General features: G+C 33.2%; 1 protein-coding gene across 1 annotated transcript in view; it reads right to left on the reverse strand.

Annotated features, from left to right (window-relative positions):
• Positions 1-1,997: 1,997 nt before the first annotated feature.
• Positions 1,998-22,681, reverse strand: part of LOC123536823 (uncharacterized) — an 82,734-nt gene continuing 62,050 nt past the window's right edge. The window contains exons 4-10 of the mRNA XM_045320287.2: positions 20,939-21,063; positions 18,227-18,666; positions 13,692-13,745; positions 13,351-13,489; positions 12,759-12,874; positions 9,184-9,256; positions 1,998-4,915 (exon numbers count right to left, since the gene is read on the reverse strand). Coding sequence (XP_045176222.2) covers positions 4,179-4,915; positions 9,184-9,256; positions 12,759-12,874; positions 13,351-13,489; positions 13,692-13,745; positions 18,227-18,666; positions 20,939-21,063 — 1,684 coding nt within the window. The 3' untranslated portion in view covers positions 1,998-4,178. The remainder of the gene's footprint in view (positions 4,916-9,183; positions 9,257-12,758; positions 12,875-13,350; positions 13,490-13,691; positions 13,746-18,226; positions 18,667-20,938; positions 21,064-22,681) is intronic.

Raw genomic sequence — 22,681 nt, forward strand, 5'->3', positions numbered from 1 at the left:
AAATATATGATGGTTTTCGGGGGCATTTTATACCGTTATTATAACATATCAAGTTATTCTAATAAATAATATTGATTTGTTATATTTTTATATTTAACAAACACTGCTGCCTGGTTTAAACATATTGAATCTTTATATATCTGGAGGCATGATCCTTCATGATAGAAATTAAAATCTACTAGAAGACCCTTTGGAAGCATAGAGTGCAACCAAGACCAAAGTAAATAACAGAAGTCCCGGTTTAATTGATAAATTAATTAACTGAGAATGTTAATGACAGGTAATGAAAAGAGCAACATTCACGAACCCTAGCAATGGCTTAAGCGGATTGCTATTACACAGAAGTTAGATGGACTCAAAGATCCTTAAAAAACAAGAAATATAACAAAACCGAGTTCAAGTCCGGCGCACGGCACATGAAGACTGATGTTGTGATAGTAAATAAAATGTATGAGAAGATCCCTTTGAAGCAAAAAATCTCATTTTGTATTATTACAGCTACACGCATGCTACAGTCGAACCGTCAAATTTTACTGAATCGTATTCGTGAATATTTCTGCCTCCGAAAAAAATCAATTTTAAGATCAGTTAATATTTACGTTTCAAATAGTTATTTATCTAACCAGGTCGGTTTTGTTCCGCTCAAGTATTTTATGGGGACGTAGATCTGTTTAGTAATATTTGAACAGAAAGGGTGTCACAAAAACGTGTTTTGCTAGTTGTAAGTTCTAAAAAGCGTTTTTTTGTGATTCTTTAAACATAAATTGAAGCGTAAAATTATGGTATTTATGGCATGATGTGATTTTGTTAAATTTTAAATGTCTTAATCACATGTTTTCAAAATACTAGCAAAAAAACAAATAGCGGATCAGCAGTTTTAATCAGCAAAGTCAATAGGCGAGATAAGCTTACCTTTCAGGAATCAGAATTTGACGGAATTACTTTATACCACCTCTGTTTGAAACATATTAAGTGCGTCTGGTTCCGTCTCTTTCCATTTTAAACGAAACGTATATCACTGCTCATTTAGGTTTTTCATTTCTGCTGTTGGCATGTTAATCGTACTTGCACTAACACATAAAATAGAAGTAAATTTTGGTTGACGAGTTTGTTGTTCTGAATATACAATCTGTAAGAAGATCCGTTAGAAGCATTTTTACTCGTTTTCGAAAACAAATATTTATGTTATTGGTCTGGTGAATGTTTGTAACAGACTGAATGTCAAATTCTTGTTTTTGGTTGATACTTGTCATTTGAATTCCAAACGAATGATCTTATTTGCTCAGAACAAGTGTCCATATTGATATCTTATACATAGTAGTTAAAAGTTTGGTTTCAAGAAAATTTCGCTATTCCTTTGTTTCACAGATACATTTGTATTCTGTTAACTTTATGACTTCGATATTGCAATATATATATATATATATATATATATATATATATATATATATATATATATATATATATATATATATATATTTAAGAATTCAATTACCTGATGGAACAATGGTTATCGTATGTTATTTTGGTACTCAGTCATGATATAGACAAGTTAAACGTGATCAGTTCACATCTTAACGGCAACGTTGCTCAATTGATAGTACCTGCAGCGAAGTTAACAAACTGAAGACGCAATTGAAACAGAATGATATTCGCTTACGTTTCGATTCAAAGAAATAAATGTCTCTCGATTTTGTATTTTATTGCAGTTCCGAAGGACAAAGAAGTGTAGTTTACAAACAGTTTCGCTTGCGACGAATAGCTGAAAGCTTAGCACTGCCGATTCTTACTCTGACGTGTATCTTTAAGGAAATGAAATAGTAGCAAGTATAGTCAAACCTTTATAAATCTAAGCTTGATTTGAAAGTGTTTTTCTCAAATGTTAAAATATAAAGAATTTTAAATTTGGAATTGAACAAGTAGTCTTTAGAATCAGGTGTTCTCTGTTTACATGTTACATTTCACATTGAAGAATAGAAAGTAAACAAATCTTGATGAAAATAATTGTTTATTTTTCAAATCAAAATGATTTCATACATGTTGATGCAGTACTGAGATGGTACTAATTTAAGAAATAATCCTTTAAAAGTTCTCAACATATTCACCCGTTAACAAATGTAAAATATTTGTATATAGCAAGACATCAAAGAAGCAAATCATGTATAAAGCAAACGCTATATTTTTTTTTTAAAAAAAGAGTGAAGGACGCTTATGCAGATCATTTTACTATCAAAACATATGAAACTATCATAAAATTAACAAAATATTTTGACAATATTATTTAAACCATCTAAACCTATCTTTTCCGCAAACTTAATACAGTCAAACCTGTGTTAAGCAGCCAGCCAATGGAGCAGCATAATCTGGCTGCTAAAGGCTGGTGGCTGCTTAAGAGAGGTTGAAATTAAAACAGAAAGTCAATTTGGGAAGTAAGCTGACTGGCTGCTTAAGGCAAGTGGCTGCTTAATATAGGTACCCGCTCAGGCTGGTTTAACTGTAATTCAAAAGCATTATCCTAAGAATCATTTTATTAGTTGACAAATTAACTAAGTTTTAGTATTAAATATTATGAAATTATTTCAAGCGTTGAAACTATCCAAAATTCAAGGACAACCTCAGCTCAAGCATTACCCAGTTTTGTTGGTAAAACAATTTTATCGGTTATATTGTCGTATTTCATTCGGAGCGCGTCTTCATATCACAAGTATATATTATAATGTTTTATGATTCGGACAGGTTTCGGCTTTTCCGCATGTATGTCTCTCTGTCTAACCGTCCGTCCGTCCGTCGTTCAACAGGTGAGGCTGTATGTTTGCGTTCACTCATAGCTGCTTCCCTATGTCAATGTTGTGAGAAACAACTTTGTATTCCAGTCAGAATATTTTTATTTAGAACGAAGGTATCGCCATTTAAATTTAAAGGCACATTCTTCATCCGGTTTCTTATAAAGTTGGTCTGTTGTGTACCTGTGTTTTTCATCAGAAAATGTTTCACAAAATATTTATCTAACCATTTGCCATGTTTACATGGCAGAAGCCCCCGAAACCGAGTATTTAAAGTCATGTATGCACATTACCGCTGCATGTTCCATTGTACATTTCTTTCATGTAAAAGAAACCATAAGTTTGCTAATGGAAGGTCAATGGTTCTACCAAGATGCCAAACTTCTCAAACCATCAAACGGAAAGTGCGACTGTGCTAATAAACAAATCCAACAAACTCATTTACAATGCAGTTATTGTCCCTGAATGGGTAGAAACGTAACTTTTGTAACTATTAACATGTATACATTGTAGCAATTACTGTTACATGTTTTAGGGGGTCAACATTTTGTAAAATGCACCCGTAATGTAGATCCACTAACAAAATTACAGTTTGTTTCTTGAGATAATGAGCAAAGGAATTCCATCGTCTTACTACTTCCGAAAAAGTTCAGTAAACTGTTGAGTCATGCTGGACCTTTCCTGAGTAGTAGGACGTTATAAACATCACATATACGGCTGTAAATATTCTATATATAAACACGAATTTTATGTACAATTTTAAAGCAATATATACAATCAAAATAACAGGCAACAGTATTAATGCATATTCATACATTGTAGATCAGTCGAGTCATTTTCATCTCTCAATGTAAGTTTCAGCATAATTGAAGGTTTATACAAAAATAATCTAAATAGGAGATAGAGCATGCAACATATCCTCTTAAATCATTAAATGTATAGCAGGAAGGAAATGCTTGAAAAAGTAGTACCAACTAAAATAGCAGGATTTCAAACGAACCCATATTGACATAAGAACTGTTAGAAAATTTCGTTTCAGTTTGTCAATACCCAAGTATTTTAATGGTCAGTTTAAACAAAATAAATGGTAGTTGTTGTATTGAAAACACGCTTCGGCCGACTTTCTTTCCAAATCAGTTTATAAAAATACGAGCAATTTTTGATAGACATTTTCAAACATGTAAATGTCAAGCTAAATTTTCGAAACCCGCTTTGCCAAACTTTCCCTACTTGTGCTACAGCTATGTTCACTGCCAGTATCATTCCGAGGATAAAACTTTTAGAGAATTAACTTTCTATTCATATCATCTTTTCATTTGTTAAAGGATAATAGCAATCAAACAAATACATATATATGACAATTAGTCATACAAAATTCCCTGACGTTTCTTATAGTCAAACGTCTTCTTTCTTGCTATACATGGATTCATTTGAGCTAACAGAATAAAACACTGCATGATGGTCCACAGTGAGACGATTATGAGTTGAAGCTCCTATTGAGGCGCTTCTTGGTCGATCGAGTGAGCCAGTTTCTTCCTTTACTCTATCGCCTCGACAAAGAAAAGGTCTGCATGGTGTAACATCACTTTGTGTTCTTTGCATAGATGCTAATTCAATGTCAGTTGCATCAATATGAGACACGGAACCTGTTTCTTCTCCAAATACACTAGAATCAACTGTTCCTTGTTTAGAATAATCTTCAGCAGTTTCACCAGCAGTTTTGTCATTTAGACCGTCCATTGAGTCTGTTGACAAAGTATCAATAGTTTCCCCTCGTACTAGTCTTTTACCTATATGTCCGTTTTGATGGATCGCCGCATTATGCTTAAGAAAACTAGAAGCTATACCTGGGTCACTGTCTAGAGAAGTATGATGACCATTTTTACGTTTCTTGCTGAAAAACTCAGCAGATGAGCCAAGAAAGGATAAAATCTTGCCTTTACTATGACGTTTTGTGTTCGTCTGATAATCAACGCTGTTTACTTTATTATCAACTAGGTCCATGGACTTTCCTCGCCGCATTTTAGGAGTGCCCAAAACTGACCAAAAACTAGTTGATTTGTTGCCAAACGCTCCAAAAGCAAGACTAGCAAAAGAACCCATCGCACCCTTACCGCCTGGTCGCTGCCTTGCTGTAAAAAGGTTAATTCGACAATTCAGAAGTGTATCATATCGAAATGACTTGATGCGCAAATATCATACTCGTTATTGTTTTACTTTCTCGAAATAGATAATAGTTGGACAGTATCTGGAACTTAAACAGATATTTAAAACAATTGTAATTCTAACCGTAAGTTACTTATAGAGTCATGATATTTTTAAAATGCAAGTTTAATGTACGTTCATCCCAATGATTCATTGTATAAAATGTAATTTTGTGGTTGCTTAGTAATGGTTTAAAAACATGTGATCTATGTTAAACATAATTTTATTTTAAATGATCAATGTTTAAATCTAAACATGAAATATAATTGACATTATGACATGGAAGCTTCAAAAACTGGTAACTCAAGTAAAACAAATTAGTCTGACTCAGGGGATATTTCTAAAAACATCCTGTAAGTTATGTCATTTTGCAGTGACACAAAACATCTCCTGGACTAAAGCACAAAGTGCTATAAAATTATGTTTTAGAGAAGGACGACAATAAGATATTGAATCTAAGTATCACAGAGGGAAGGAAACGTTTACAACAAAAGATTAATAAAGTGGTTGAAGACAAAGCAATGTCAAGTTGGAAAACGCCAAATTGATTAACAGATTTTCTAGCATTGTAAAACTAAATTTTAAACCAATGAAGGGATACAGAAATTTCTCTGATCAAAGATGCTGCATCTCAAGAAAGATTTGGGGAAGTGATTTCTAACATCGTTCTATAATATTAATCATTGTATTTTAAGTATATATTCGAATCGATAATATTATTTATAGCATTTAAATAATGTTGCCCTTTATTTACACTTAAATCAGCTTTATTAATTCAACTTTAATAAATTTAATAATGCTCCGGCTACTTTATACTGTACTGTGCAAAAATATCGAACGTCTGTCACTGAAATATTGCCATAGTCGTGTTCTTTTTAGCCTTGAAAAATGTTTGTGTTTATCTATCACTTGTTAGTGATGGTCATATATCACTTATTATTGCTTAATATTATTTCAGTGGAAGAAAACATGTGTTTTCTCATTTTGTCTGAATGAATATTCTGCTTACGTAATGTCGGCCTTTATATTATATTTATGATTGTCGGTAACAGATCGAATCTGTAAAGAAAACTCCTGGAGACATCTATAATTTACACGATATATTTGCAAAAGCAGTACATCGTTGTACATATATGTCCTTGATTTCGATAATTTCGATAATTTTGTAATTATGCCCTAATTGTTAGGATATTACACGCACTACATTCTATCAATTATTTATTTTGCTTCCATAACGCTCTTCTCGTGCATTTTGCCATAGATTCCGAAATAAGTTCACAATTAAGTGCGGAGATAACCATTAAGACAGGTATATGTAAAATTTTGAAAATATTCTGTTACTGTTTAAGGTAGATTTTTTTCTATTTTATTGTTTTAGAATTTCCTGATACCATCTAGGATACACATTTCTATCTTTAGCAAAGCTTAATTTATACAAATATTTATTTTTGAACATTTTAATCATAAGCGCACCTGTTCATTTGTATTTAACAATATATGCGTCCATGCTATTAGATAACTGATTAATTGTTAACCCGAATCCGAAGCATTGCACTAAATAGTCTACATGGCGGCTTATTAAAACTGCTTTTACTCCTAGAAATTAATAAGTTGCTGTATTACATAGAATTTTCGACAGTTTTTCACTGTCTTGTTCAGCATTGATTTAATTTTACAAATAACCACAGTTCACTGCGTAGAGAGACATTGGCTCACTTCTTGCTGTTAATAATGGATACAACACATACCTAATGGATCAATCTAAAGCATGGGCAGAGTTAAAGGACTCAGTTGTTCCGAGAACTTTTTACGATCTTGTTACTCCTTTCAATACGATATGAATTTTAAGGTTTTTTTCTTCATTAACGTTCAATTATGATACAATGTACGCTATCCGGCTACTTCTTATTCAAAAGCTGTAGTTTGTTTTCATGCGGGATTACAGTGCCTACCTAAATTTCAGACAGCTTCCAAACTCTGTTGTATCAGGCTAAAATAGAGCTAGATTTACAATCACAACATCGAGACGGTAAAATACACTAAAAAGGATAAAAGAAGGAAAAGTAAGGTCTTAGGTCAATAAAAAATCTTTATTTCCTTTAAAACATCCATATTCATGCTTAACAGCTAAACATTAAAGGTTAAAAGGAATACATGCCTGCATAATTCCAATTTCACACTTATATATTGTTATAATATCAAACAACAATTATCACGCAACAATTCTTGCAAAATATACTTATGTACAATATCTTAACATTATATATTCGGTAAATAAATGAGTTCTTATCGGCTAAAATGACCACTTATTACACACAACTTTGAAAATTGCGATATTCAAGAGTTACTCAAGTAACCCTTCAAAATAGCAAGTGAGAATTTATATATTTATACTTTATATCATTAACAATAACAGTTATGAACATTTTAGCTGTGTCTTTGTGAAACAATATTCGTTTGCACATCATTTAGCTATAAAAACGCATAATTATTGAATGTTACAAAAACATAGGATCCTATGTACAAAGTATTCGAAAAAAAGAAGACAAGTGTCACCTATATAAATTTAATTTTCGCCCAAAAAATGTCTCAATCAACACGTTCCAAGTTTATTACATTAAGTCTAGAGAGCATTAGGAGAATAAAATCCTGCCATCGGTCAGTTTAAGCTTACGCAGAGAAACAATTGATAAAATGCTAACATTGGATTTGTCCCAAAACCTGTCAATTTATTGTTTTGGACAATTTAAATTATGGGTTGCCGATATTTAATAATGCACCAATTTTCGCATCATCATTTATACAGTCTCAAATTTTATTCATATACTTCTTACAATGTTCTTTAGTCGTTTTCTCAAACCATTTCATTCATTTCATTCATGCACTATCTATGCATTTAGACAACACACACGCACATTCTGTCATTCCTAATTTGACATTTAATTTTCAACTATTTTAATCATATCTTTAAAGCATTTATGACCATCTAATCTATGTTCATCGCAAGTTTTGTGCCATATCCCATATCCTCCTAGCAGTGTAATACGTAAAAATGTTGTATTTAAGAATTACACCTTTTTACAGTTATCAAGAGTTACCTACAAAAGCTTGTAACTGATAAATTTCAAGTGCCGTAAATGATAAATATTTTAAAAAGTCATCAACTTGCGAGCAGATAACAAATTCCTACTTCCTATTTATGTATGCCTATCTATCTATTATAAAGCTCAATTACTCGAGTACAGTTATTTACATACAATACTACTTTGGTAATATTCTAGATTAGATTCGATTATTCCTATAACTTACGAGTATATTTCAAGAAATTAACAATTAATTTCGTACAAATGGAAGCGTGGTTAAGTTGTTTGGGTTTTACAGGTTTTGTTTCGATTTTGGTGACGTATCTAGCTGTTTACAAGAATTAAATCATATTTATCGTTTATACACTGACGTAGAGAAATAATATTGTATAGCAATTCTTTACGAGTTAAGAGAACACTAAGCATATAACGTATCTAGCATATCTCTGATAACATATGATATAATGTTTAATTCGCTGTAATAAAGATGAAAATCATAGCCCGTAAAAATGAATCATGCAGGCTGTATTTATTAATCTGTCAGCTATGACACTGCAAACAGTGACATTTATTTGGATTCCATAATAACTTTTGACACTCTGTGCCGGGAAACATGATCGATCGAAATCAATAGAGTTTATGGAATTGAGCTTGGTAGTATTGTTATGTCTACAAGTCAATATATTTCGGAAATTTTGTATTATCCATATCGTATTGATCCAAAATAATCTACTAATATCAATAAGCAACTTTCCTCCTGTCAATTTCCAGGTTACTTAGAAACGGGTGATCAGTTGCTTCACATTGGCTACTAAACTCAGCTTTATCAACAGAGAACCAGTTTAGGGTAGATAAGAGGAAGATTAAGTCTTTAAATCTTAACGGCAAAAGTTTCTTTAGGCAAGAAATATAGTTTTGCACACAGATAAGTTTGTTTCACACATTTAACGAAAGGGGAAAGACGAAAGATGACATAAACACACATAAAGAGTTAATTAAAGGATCAAGAAGGTTCCACAACACATACAGTCTCATGCATCACCGTTTGCCATTTTTCGCATGCTTGGAAGATCCAAACAGAAACACGCCTTCCACTTTGAAATCTGCATTACCTAGGCTCTGAAATATCTTCCAGTCATCTATTCCCTCACTAAGACATAGTTTCTTCAGTGCTTCAACTTGCTCCTGTAATATACATTGATTTTGATCATTTTGAGAGAAAATCTGAAACTGAAATGTGAATATTACATTGTACCCTATCAAAATGAAAATACCTTTGTTTGTGTTATTTCTTTTCGGTGCGTTTAGAATCACGACGACACAATTTAGGTCTTTGAGCGACTTTTAAAGTTTTTGATGATAGAGACAGATCCTGGATGCCCCAGTAGGCACTGATTCAGGTACGGGCAGTACCTCCGATCTTCCTAAGACAGCTGGGTTGCTTTCTCACACGAAGAATTTTACAACCCAGGCGTGGTTGAGAATCGAAACCGCTGCGAAGTGATTAAACTGATTCAGCCACACAGCAGGAATCTCCCTAAATACCGATAGAATTTAAATATACATTAAAGTATTGTATTTATACATTTCAAGATTTCATCCCCTGAAACTTTGTTAAATTTGAAAGATACTTGTTGTTCAGAGTACTTTTTGATAATGTTGCATCAGTAAAAATTATACAGGTCATTTAAAATCCTATTAAACAGATATTTTCCACTCATTGTTCTCAACACCACTAGAATTATACGCACACACTGGACCATTATCATTTTTTTAAACCTTTTAAATTATAAACTTAACGGCCTACTTTAAGAGTGCTCGTAAAAGTGTGAATAAGATAAGAATATAACCCTATGTCTCTATGTTAAATAGGTCCAACGTTTGTGAAATCCGAGGGAAAATAGATTCTTTTCACATACATCAATATATTAGTACCTCAGCTTTGTGCATAAAATGTTTAAAATGCTATTGGTCCAGTAATATCAACGTAAGTAAAATTTAACGACAAACATTGTTAATAAACAAACAAGAAACATCTTTAGATAAACCTTATACGATGACCTCGTACTTTAAAGACAATATTCAGAAAGTAATTTGACTTTTGAAATTCAACTGGCGGGGATAACTTTTATTTACACTGTCCCGTGACTTTGGATATGATGGGGGTAAGAGTGAGTTTCCCGTTGACTGTTCAAAGGCAGAGCTCCACTGTGTTCGTTCATTTGTTCGTTTTGTTCAGTTTGTTTGCTTTGTATGTGTGTTGTGTGCGCGTCCTCGTGCTGGGTTAGCCCGCCCGCTTAGCTCAATAGGTAAGAGCGTTGGTCTACGGATCTCGGGGTCGCGAGTTCGATCCTCGGGCGGGGCGTATGTTCTCCGTGACTATTTGATGAACGACATTGTGTCTGATATCATAAGTCCTCCACCTCTGATTCATGTGGGGAAGTTGGCAGTTACTTGCGGAGAACAGGTTTGTACTGGTACAGAATCCAGGAACACTGGTAAGGTTAACTGCCCGCCGTTACATGACTGAAATACTGTTGAAAAACGGCGTTAAACCCAAAACAAACCAAACCAATCGTGCTGGGTTAACGTTTGGGGAGGCTACGCTTTTGGAACGTGGCTTTCCCTGTTGGGTATTTATCCTTGCTTTTTTCAAAATGAAATACTAGGCATTTGACGCGTAATAAAACTAGTCACTGACGTTTCAAACCTTAGCTTAGAATCAGAGACAGGATCTAAGAGACGATTTATATACATATTCATTGGAATAATTATATTGAATCATTTTTATGATATGCAAATACGCCTTTAGTGGCGTAAGAGTGTTTAAATAGACTTTGGGGTTTATGCAATGGGAGACTCTACGCCATGCCTTATACATGGCGTTTCGGGATGCTTTACCGTCAATTAACAGTTTGGGGTACATTGTACGTTTCTCGTTTTTATGCAGCTCTCCATTTCATGTATGTTTTCTTGCAATATATCAGAATTTTCATTTTTGTCAGACAAAAACAGTATGATCTATATATGAAATTGCTATTATCTTTAAGTATGTGACGTTTATATATTGACTGGCGGTCCTTTAATGTGTGTCTGTTATACCGAAAGGGGAATGTCAACCGTTTAATTCTTCATTGCCTGCTACCTTAACATGTTTTCCTTACATTAAGCCAGTACTGTTAGTTTGTAGTGATGCAAGTTACTTTATCATGTCTTAATTTTATATATCTAGCATTACTGTAGACAGATTTGTTTTGTCGTAATTCATATCATTGCACGTATTTGTATATATATGTAATGCCAATGTATAGCAAGTAATACGTTAAGGGTAAATGCCACAGTTGCTTATATAATATGTACATAGGCAAACATTTTCTTACGGACAGAATTTCTTTAAACTTTGTGTACTGACTGAGAGTCATGTTTAAAACGGAAATATGTATTAAAAATCAAAGGTACCCAGACTTCGTCTTGAATAATCTGCCCTTGAAAGTTCAAAAATACTAAAAAATCTAATTTTCAAGGGCAGATAATTCAAGATCAAGGCACGGGAACTGTGCATTTTAATCCTACTTCTGTTTCAGACTTCATTTGCAGCCAGTATACAATGTTTAAAGAAATTCGGCCCATGGGAAAGATCAGGACTTTGCTGTATTATTTTGTCATGTTCATAGACATTTGTCACAATGTCTAAATTGACAAGGGGCAAACTTTTCTTACCTCTTCTTTAAACTGTGTTTACTGACAGAGAATCAAATCAAAAACAGAAATATGAAATAAAACAAATCATACGTATCCAGCCTTAGTCATGAATTATCTGCCCTTGAACGTCGGAAAATACGGAAAAAAACCTATTTTCAAGGGTAGATAATTCAATAACAAGCCTGGGCACCTATGATTTTTAATACATATTTTCATTTTACACTTGATTCTCAGTCAGTACACAAAGTTTAAAGACATTCTGGCTGTAGGAAAATATTTGCCTATATACATACAAGCAACTGTGGCATTACAATTTAACCAGGTTGAAGTGAAATTTCCCTGTCATTATTACAATTTAACCAGGGTAAACTCAAATTTCCCTGTGATTGTAACAATTTCATCAGGGTATTGTGATCATACAAGTACAATCATGGCAATTTGATCATTACAGTTTAATCATGGCAAACGACATTTTGGATATAAATAGACAGACATTTGAAAATCTAATACTTCTTGCTGTTGTAAATTTTGCAGACAAGTTAAAGTAGTTTGAATTACCATATATTGCTATATTTCAAACATATTTGCATATTAAAATTTACCCTTGAGTTTCAGTTGTGCTTTTTTTAACTGTGGATTAATAAAACCAATATAAAGAACCTCGTAAACGTGTATGTCCTTGCCGATGAAAGTATTGCAGACAAATTTATCCAGTGTGTTTGACTTCGCTATTGGCATCATAACAGTATCTTAACTACATCTGATATTCGCATGTACATATACTTCGTATATACTTTGTCTTATTTTTTTTAACTGTATTGTATGATTCACATGCTCTTCACTAATGGAGGAAATAAAGAAATATATATCAATAGTTTAGGTTTAGCTAGTGAATTTACCTTCTGCTGTTAATATAACAGATTGGTTTAGCCAGTGTGATTAAACTTCTGTTATCAAAATTACAAGTCTAGCAAGTGTAAATTACCTTGTAATTATCACGATCAATTCGTATCTGCTTGTTTTCATGCTCTATCTTTTTCTTTTGTGTAAATAACATCTTTAACCGGAAATGCTCGTGATCCTTCACGGCAACAACCAAACCTGTTCAAACAAAGGAGATTAATTTATTAAGCGACCTTATCTAAATGGAAATGAGATAAAAACGCATCTGCACAATATGCCACGGTAGGAAACATGCACGATCTCTTACAAATAATAGGAACATTTGTTTTAGAATTACACTGCATTTGAAAATGCATGAAAAGTTCCCGTAGTTTATATATAATATTAAGGGAAATGGAACGGGAAATGAACTTGAACACAGAAATTATTGACATTGCGAAAAATAAATTAAGTATATTCAGCGTATCTAAAACAAATGTAACAATGTTAGGAATTATAGTATTTGAAATTGTAGACATAATCAATAAAGTATGTCTAGCTGTAATAAGAAATTGTCAAACGTTTGATATTTCGATTTACATTTCGGCTTAAACGTCTATGTTTTTTAGAACAAATTTATAAGATGCGAGCAGCTGCCATGCTTACGTTTTACTAAAAACAATGCAAACACTTACTGTTGGTCACCCTGATGACTCGCCATGGGAGCATAAATGCAAGTATATAGACAAACTGCTTCAGAGTGTACATTGATAACCCTTTCACAAATATCATATCAACAACAAAGGACGTCATTATAACAAAAGTGTCGAATACCTGAAACGAGGCTCATGTTTATTAATTGACAAAAACAATTAAATATAAATCACTGCAAACTTTATCAAAAAGGCAAGAGAATATGTAAATTTGGACAAGTAGGCAGTAAATTAAGAAAATTATTTTGATCAATTCAGTATTAGGGTATGACGTTATATAGCATTTAATTATGTGCAATCATCGTTTTATGTGTTCTACGTACCTCTAAACGCCTGTCAAGAAGATGTCGACCAAAACATATAATCTTTAGTAAAATCTGAAACAGAAAAAGTCAGTATATTCGTAACCACAGCAAGTCTTTTAAGAACAAAGTTAGCATCATTATCATCCTCTGCTTGGTAGTAATTATAATCAACATCGTTATTGTGACTGTACATGAATGACGTTTTGTTATTGTTCATTCTACATATAATGATAGTGTACCTGATATACTTTACGTAAGTCATACATAAAGGAACACATACAAAGATAAATATCCAACTGAGCAATGTACGTTGTAAGAACGCCATCTTTCCCAATAAGCAACAGCGGCGTGCAGACCAGCATACAAGCACAGGCACACGCATCCAGAACCCCATAAATCACAGCCAAAGTATAACATACTAACAATGAGGACAAACAAAAGATTTTATAAGGGAACCTTACTTGGCATCGCCTTCAATCGTTCAATGGCAAACGCATCACTTTGAGCTTAAACCGGTTTATGATGGTCACCAAACCTCAATTTTAACCCTCATCATGTTACAAAGTTACAGGACAATGCTTATCAATTTAAAGTTTTTCCTCCTTCAGATAAACTACGAACACACTCAATGGCAACAAATGGCATGGCATGTAACAAATAAAAAGCTGCTCTTGTAAATTTATATAAAAGGCAAATCTTAAAAACCATAAACGTATGTGTGCAATTTACGTTCGCACGTAAAGCAGAAAGACGTCATGACCTTTAAAAGATATCTGCAACTTTAAGTGCTAGTTTTGGAGCATCATCTGGGTTACGCTACGTTTTTCGTACAATAACGTTTATGAATAGCGATTCATACTATAAGAAACAACTGACCGAGTATTGAAGTGCAATACAGAAGTCCGTTACCGGTGAAAAATATTTTCTTGACATTCAATAGTGACCTTGAGCTTTGACCGACAACCATGGGTCATGCGCGCAACGTCTAATAATGGGGGAAATTTCTGTGTTGTACTCAAAAATTCCTTCGATGTAATTGAAAGTAACGGAGCAGAATGCATGATCTATGTTCGTGTGTAGCACTAAGATCTATCAATGCATATAAAAGTTATGGAGCAGAAAGAAATTTTTACTTGACCTTCAATAGTGACCTTGACCTTTGACCTACAAGCATAAGTCATGTACGTGCATAATGTACATATTGCCCTATATTCACATAGTTAAGTTTTAAGAACCTAAGGTTTCGAACAATTGATCTAAAGTTTGCACTTTTGATGACAGTTCGAATACTGTGACCCGTTCAATAGATCCAAGTTCTTACAAATTTTGATCGTATGATATAACTGTACACCTAGACATAGCGACCACCTATATTTTAATAAATTGAAGTTTCATACTTGTACGTGTAATTGTATGTTCAGACAAACTTTCTTAAATACCAAAACCGTTATGCCAAATGTCCGAAACATTGAATCAACTTCAGAAATAGGCTTAATTTACAAAGAAATATTTAAAGTGTATAACTAACTTTTGAGAAAATTGTGATGTTATAAATGTTGACAACTGAGACACTTATCAAAATAAAGAATAATATTTAACACGTACACGTATCCGACTGTTTTTAAATTAAGCCATTTGCAGATAAAGATTTAACATAATAATTTATTTTTGTCATTATGTCATATTTAATTACAAACATTAAATTTTGGAAGTATGTCCATACAGTTTCCGAAAGAAACGACGGAAAATGTAAATTCGCCGCTTTTTACAACGGAAGTTTTATTTATTTAATCAACGATACGCGTATATTGTCGATAAATTGAAATCAAAGATTAGTGGTGATCAATACATGACAAACACGAAAAGGGCAATATAGTAGGTATGCTGCTGGGGCTTCAACTCGCAAGCAGTCGGTTTGGATAGTATAGTCCTAGGTAAGGTCATTATAAAGAACTGACGATTCTGAAAGTTCCGAATAATTATATTCTTTTACTGTTTTAGTTACTTTGATAACAAATCTTTGTTAACATTCTTTATTCTTATTTTTCTCTAGTTAGAGAAGGCAACTTTTGTCTATGGCGATGTTTGTTCTTACCAAGGGGTTTTGTGAGTAGTACAAGGGATAGTTTGTTAGAAAGAAATAGTGATATATTGTGACAAAACCATTCATGTTTGAGCAAAAAGAGCAATTTAAAAACATCTTACACAATTTATGTTTGAACTGAAACTGGGCCTGGTTCAGACTGCTTAAATCATTTTGTTTCTGATATGTGAACGCATGTCTTTAGCAAATATGTCCAGTAAAACTACTGTTGATGTTACGTGCGCTAAAAATTGTCTCGCCTTACACCAGTTCATGAGATGACAGTCAAAAAAAAAGCAAATTAAATACAGTTAATTACATTGTGATTTTTAATTATTTGAGGTTTTGTTTGAAATAATATATTTTTATTATCGCCTCATTATATCTCAGTGTTGTTTTTGCAACACTTAAATCACTTCGATATTAACATAATACTGAGTGCTTCCTGGAAATTTAGATAATAATGTAAATTTATATTTTAGCAACAAGGTAACAGAAAAAAATTGAGCCTTTAGGACTTATATAAAGTGACCACAATGTGAAAATTTGAACCAGACATTTAATTAATACCTGTTAAATGGAAAGGTCCGTTTAGACATTTATATTTTGACATCTGAATTATGATTAAGTGTACAAATAAACGATATTGTCATAGAAGTAAACATTCTTAACATTTTAGAGCCATGAATTATAGATTTACTTCAGTTATTTAGAATGTATCATCTATTTTAGAAATTTCAAATTCGTTTGCTACGATGGTTTGTCGTCAAATCTTACAGCACGCGTGTATTAATTTATTTTGTTGGGCTTAACGTCGCACCGACACAATTATAGGTCATATGGCGACTTTTCAGCTTTGATAGTGGAGGAAGACGCCAGGTGCCCCTCCGTGCAATATTTCATCACGAGCGGGCACCTGGGTAGAACCACCGACCTTCCGTAAGCCAGCTGGATGGTTTCCTCACCTGAAGAACCCACATCGACGCTGGGCAATAACCTTAACCACTCGACCACGTAGGCCCCTGTCCTAATTTACGACTGCTTACTGACTTTCATGATCAAATTGTTAGTGAAGCTATATAGGTCTGTCTTTTCCATTAGCAATTAAAGTTAAAAATTAGAACAAAACAACAGTAAGTAAAATCATTTTTCATGTAAATGAAATTATAATAATGTCTTCAGATTTTCCGCCCCATAATTAAGCATACTTTGTGATTTCAATTTGCATTTAAGTTTTGTTCTGATTCAAGCCCTTCCATAAAGCTCAACTAGTTGGATCATAAAATATATTGTATTAAGCTGGTCCAATGATCAGGACTCGACGCTTAGGCACATGAAGGCATCTATCTCCCAAAGTAACATTTCATCAGTGACATATAACATATCATAATTTCCGGTTGACATCTTTCTGATATTATATCAGAATCACTGAACAGGAAAAATCACAGTCTGTTTCTTTGATCCCTTGGAATATAGGTTGCCGCCGTTATGTGTTTAGTCCTTGGATCAATAGACTATACCCTGCCGCCTGGAGGAATTAATGAATTACTTTCTCATTGCCAGAATTTCCATTAGTTTTGTGTTTTCGGGAGACGTTTATTTCCAATTTATATCTCCGTGAAGCGATTTGTCTTCAATACAATTCAATGTCTATCAAACATGTCTAGTTTGATCTTCGCTCGTCACGAGAACAACAACTTGAAAGGGAAATTTTCATCGTTGTTTATCTTTTAGCATCATCTTAATCTATTAAGTAAATGTGATCAATTGCTGTACATCAGCAACAACCACTTTATTCAAAATTTTGACTTGTACGTATATACTTTTGTGAATCTCTTTGTAATGCCAGAAAAAAAAATCATCAACTTTTTTTTTGGTTTGTGGTTTGTCCTCATAGCAGTGTTAATGACAATAGCATTTATGCTATTTAAGCGATAATGAATTACAGGCATGAAATATAATGAGATATTTTTGTTGGCAATAAATTTGTGAATTACTTGTACAATTTACAATTAATGCCATTTGTTATAATTTGGCAGTAAATAATTTTGCAGTTTGTATCTAAGTGCATTTACATTTTTTAAAAATGAAATTGGCAAATTATGAGAATTATAACATGATTTTTCTGAAAAGAACTTATAAGAATTTGAACTGATAAAGGAGCACATCATACTCTGGTGCAAGATATTGCTAATAGATGGCGACAAACGTATGTACCATAACTGATTCAAACAATGATAACGTATACGTGGATGTATTACACGTATCGCGTTAACTGATGAATTGGTCTTCTAAAAATCAGCAGCATACACATATGTATTTTTACACAATTTAGTACCAAAATATATTCAAATAAAACACGCATCGCACCTATTGAAAAGCTACTCCTTTTAAATAACCTAGCAGACCATAAGAATATTTTACTGTAACGTACTTAAATATAAAACCTATATTGAAAACACATACTTACATATAATACAAGTATCACACTTATTGATAAGCTAGTCTTGTGAAAAATATATCCGACCAATCTCAGCACGGAATCTTCGTGGTCTTCTTGTTGCATAGATGAATTTGCTTCTTGAGTGTCAGTAATATCATTTGACTGTGCATATGGTCCATTTGAGTTTGTAAAAGTTGCTTTGGAGCTGGTATTAAAGATGATATTTTGATCTGAGGATGTTGACTTTACCATAAAAGCCGTTCCATTTTCCCCGCCAACAAGTGCCGTGTGCAAATTGGTAGCATTGCTGTTCGTGTATGAAGAAGACCAAGAAAGATGGGCCAGTAAAATCTTTTCGTAAGCCATGTCTATTCGACTGTCAGGAATTCCAGAGAAGTGACTTGGGTATCGTGTTTGCAGGCTTTCCAAAAATGAGGCAGAAGATTGCTGGGTTTCAAAGAGTATATCTGAAACAGAGCAATATAACGAGTTTGCATTTTTTGTTGGGTTTATAGTCCAGCCGACACAAGTATAGGTCATATGGCAACATTCCAGCTTTGATGGTGGAGGAAGACCCCAGGTGCCCCTTCGTGCATTATTTCATCACGAGCGGGCACCTGGGTAGAACCACCAACCTTCCGTAAGCCAGCTGGATGGCTTCCATACAGGAAGAATTCAACGCCCCGAGTGAGGCTCGAACCCACACCGATGAGGGGCAAGTATTATAATTATTCCTTTTGCGGCAACTGCATCTTTAATTTGTTCATAATTATAATAAAAAAGATTTATAAGATGATCTTCTTGAAAATCTTCTGGAAGCACAGAATAATCGCAACTCTTATTTTTTCAAAAATCCATAAATAACAGCATCACAAATTCCATGTATCATCGGTAGAAAGGATGAAATAAGTGAACATATGAGACATAATTTTATAGGAATTAATATCTTCTTATTTTCAACTATTTATACACTTTTAAATCTTTTCAATTCCATGATATAGCAAAATGATATCTCAGCTTGAACTGATTTTGCACGCTTATTCGATTTATATTAAGATACTGGAAATTAGCTAGTTTAGTATCCAATTTCAAGTTTAGAGAAATTAATTTGTTTTTCAATCCAAATTTCAAGAATTTTGGAATTGTTATTGTCTCTTGTAGACAGTTTAGATTGCAAAACAATGATCTGATCTGTTGATAGTGAATGAAGAAATCACTGTATTTTATTTTAAAAAATAAAACAGATATATATAAATATATATATTCAGTAAAGAACAAAAGGTTTATTGATAGTTATGTATTATTTTCATATGACAATGAAAGTTGTTCAATTTCAATTTGTCAAGGGAACTCGTTTCCTGTGATATGGATCTCATGTTTTAACAATAAATCAGTTTTTTATTGTTTTTGTTTAGCTAGGGTTTACGTCGCACAGAAACAATTATAGGTCAAACGGCAACACTGCAGCTTTGACGGTGGAGGATGACCCAAGGTCGTGCATTATTTCATTACGGTCGGGCACCTTGGTAGAACCACCGACCCTTCGTAGGCCTGCTTGATGGCTTCCTCAAATGAAGAATTCAAATAATGCATTATTTTAGCAATTACTTCCCTATGTTTTCTCGTATTCTACAATTTTTAATTTACTCTTTTTGAATGATTCAGATGTGTTTTTGTACACGAAATCTCACTTATTCCTCATAACAAATTGTACTTTTTAATTTAGAGTAAATCAGCTTAATTTATTAATTCACCGAATGCCTACGTTATGAAAATCTATAAATCTTTGTTTATATTTTCAGACAATATAAATTATGGCTGTAACAGCATACATAAAACGTGCTCAAGAGACGTATAGTATTTCACTTGTAAGTGTTACCGTTTGATCCAGATTTAAAATTGTGCTAAATCAAATACAAATAAGGGAAACTGTAACGCAATAAATGCGGAAATGGCGTGAATTAAACCAACGAAACTTATATTATCTGAACGAAAACATATAGGGATTGGTTACCTTCGGGGAAGTTTTGACTCATGGTGTCTCAGAAAAAAAGGAAGATTTCCTTACAGAATAGACTGATATATTCAATACATTGTACATACATCGTCGTCATATGATTGTCACTTTTGCAAATGCAGAATATGATTTATATAACGTGTATAAAAGAACACAAATAATAGTCTTTATTTGCACCTAGTCTTTATTCATAGGTTAAAATTGATCGCGTATATCTAAATAACTAAATGAAAACTGGATTCTGCACTACTGCTAAATTGTTCTCTGCCCGTACAAGTAACTGACAAAGTCCCCACTGACAAAGAGATCGTTGACGCATGGCGTCTGTCAAATCATTTTTGAGAACACACAAAAAAATTCACAAATCGAAGTTGTGACCCATCAATACAATTACTGTCCGCCTACAACGGTAGTTGCGTGGGATTCTAAACAATGAACATCTTTATTTGTGTTGCATAAATATCACCGGAACAATTTTGTTTCTTTTCTTCCCCAAGAAATGAAAAAAGCAGAAAGCGCCCTTGGTTAACATTTGTAGCAATCACAAGAATCCCTTAATGTTTTAGTGTTCCTATATCTTTCTGTGTTTTGTCTCACGTTATTTTGTAAAACTGCACCGGTTTTAAATATAACGAGTGATATGTTTATTACTTTTATTTGATGCTGGGCAATTTAGTCCATCCAAAACTTTCAAAAATAATCATATCTCTCTATTCATTTACCTTTTACGTGATGCAGATCCAGTATCAACTCGCCAAGGACCAATGCGCAATCGATGATGTTGAGTACAACAATAAACAACAATATATATTTGCTGAGCAACAGTTTACCACACTTCCGACGCCATCTGAAAACAAAAACAGAAATCATTTAGATATGAAGAGTAATTGTTAATGTGATACTTTTTGTCAGCTTTAATGAGTATGTATGCTTTTTTACTTTATTACACTGACATCCGTTCCATAAGATATAATAAAGTTTAATCATAAGGCGGTTTAAATTCTGACCAGTTGTGTTTCAATTTTAAATGTTATCGCCCTTTCTTAATCATTGTATAAGACTGCATTTCTTGTCAGTGTGAGTGAGGTTGCCATAACAGGAAGCGGATTACTTTCTGTCCTGCATTATTAATCCTAGTCAGTGTGAGTGAGCTTGTCATACCATAAAACGTTCCTGTGTGACTCATAAGTGAGTCATATTGTGATTAACATTTTGTTTCGTTTTGCATGGACACTTCTTGGTTTATACTTCATTTTCTATCTAAGGAATGGTTGAATATTTTCTATTGACGCTGTAGAGAATCGTCTAGATTATCTGTCAACATGCAGGGCTTGTACACAAGTTTACCTTTTTCATTTGCAAAAGTATATTGTGAGACAACGTTTAATGGGATATATTTACATGCCTGTTCTTCTAATATTAAGAAAAATGAACATTTTGTTGTGTCTTAAAATTAACAATTAAGGCCAAATGAAGAATTGCAGGAAGCATTGAATAAAGCCAATGCTGAAAAATAAAGTTCTGATTATATTTTACTACCAGTATGTTTACAATTATTATTCATATTAACAAAAAATAACAACAAAAAAACAACAACAAAAAACATGATGATATATTGATATATGTAAGTATACATTGACGTTAACTGTAGATAGCTTAGAGACAAAATATATGCAACGAAGCATGTCTGGTGCAACTGATTGTTGGTTACAGAGTAATATATCAATTAGGTAGGTTATAAATAAGACCTTTATAAAACGGCAATGAAATTGTCTGTGAAATGGTTGTAAATAATAAACATATCATAAAACTGGTTCTTGAGGAAAAGAACTTAAATATGAAAGAGTTTATTACTTTTACAAGACAAGACGTTGTCATCAATTGGCATAGTTATATGTTGAGGGATGATTACAAAGAAACTGTCAAAAAGCAAACCTCTAGTTACGTTGTTAATGTCTTAAGTTACTACAAATGAGGTCGTTGCATAGTGTTGTGTCACTGAAGTTTTTCTATGTACTTATAGAACGTCGATTAGTCAGAATCTTATTTCTGTATGGCATGTTCCTATTTCAATCATTTTTCAAACTAGAAAAATAACAGCTGGACAGACAAAAACGAAATGCAGTCTAAAACCTGTTTCACGACAATTTTTACTAAACACTGAAATGTTTAATTATTTCAGGACTTTTGGAAATGAACTTGAATATTATTGCTATGTTTGTATAAGTTTGAATAAGTCTGGCCTATTGTCATGTTTCAAGGATAAGCGAATCCATTTTAAACAACTTCGGGTACAAATGCAGGGAGATGTTCTCCGTTTCACTGAAGTCTGTTCATAATGAAATTGAAGGATGCAGCACACCTCACGCCCTTCCAGCAACGTTAAAGCAGTTATACTGGCCTATGGACACGAAGTCGTATTCAGAAGAAAGTTGAATCGTCCATGTCATAAGGAACACAACGGA

This window comes from Mercenaria mercenaria, chromosome 17 (genome assembly GCF_021730395.1).
Source record: "Mercenaria mercenaria strain notata chromosome 17, MADL_Memer_1, whole genome shotgun sequence".
In the NCBI taxonomy this organism is placed as follows: Eukaryota; Metazoa; Mollusca; class Bivalvia; order Venerida; family Veneridae; genus Mercenaria; species Mercenaria mercenaria.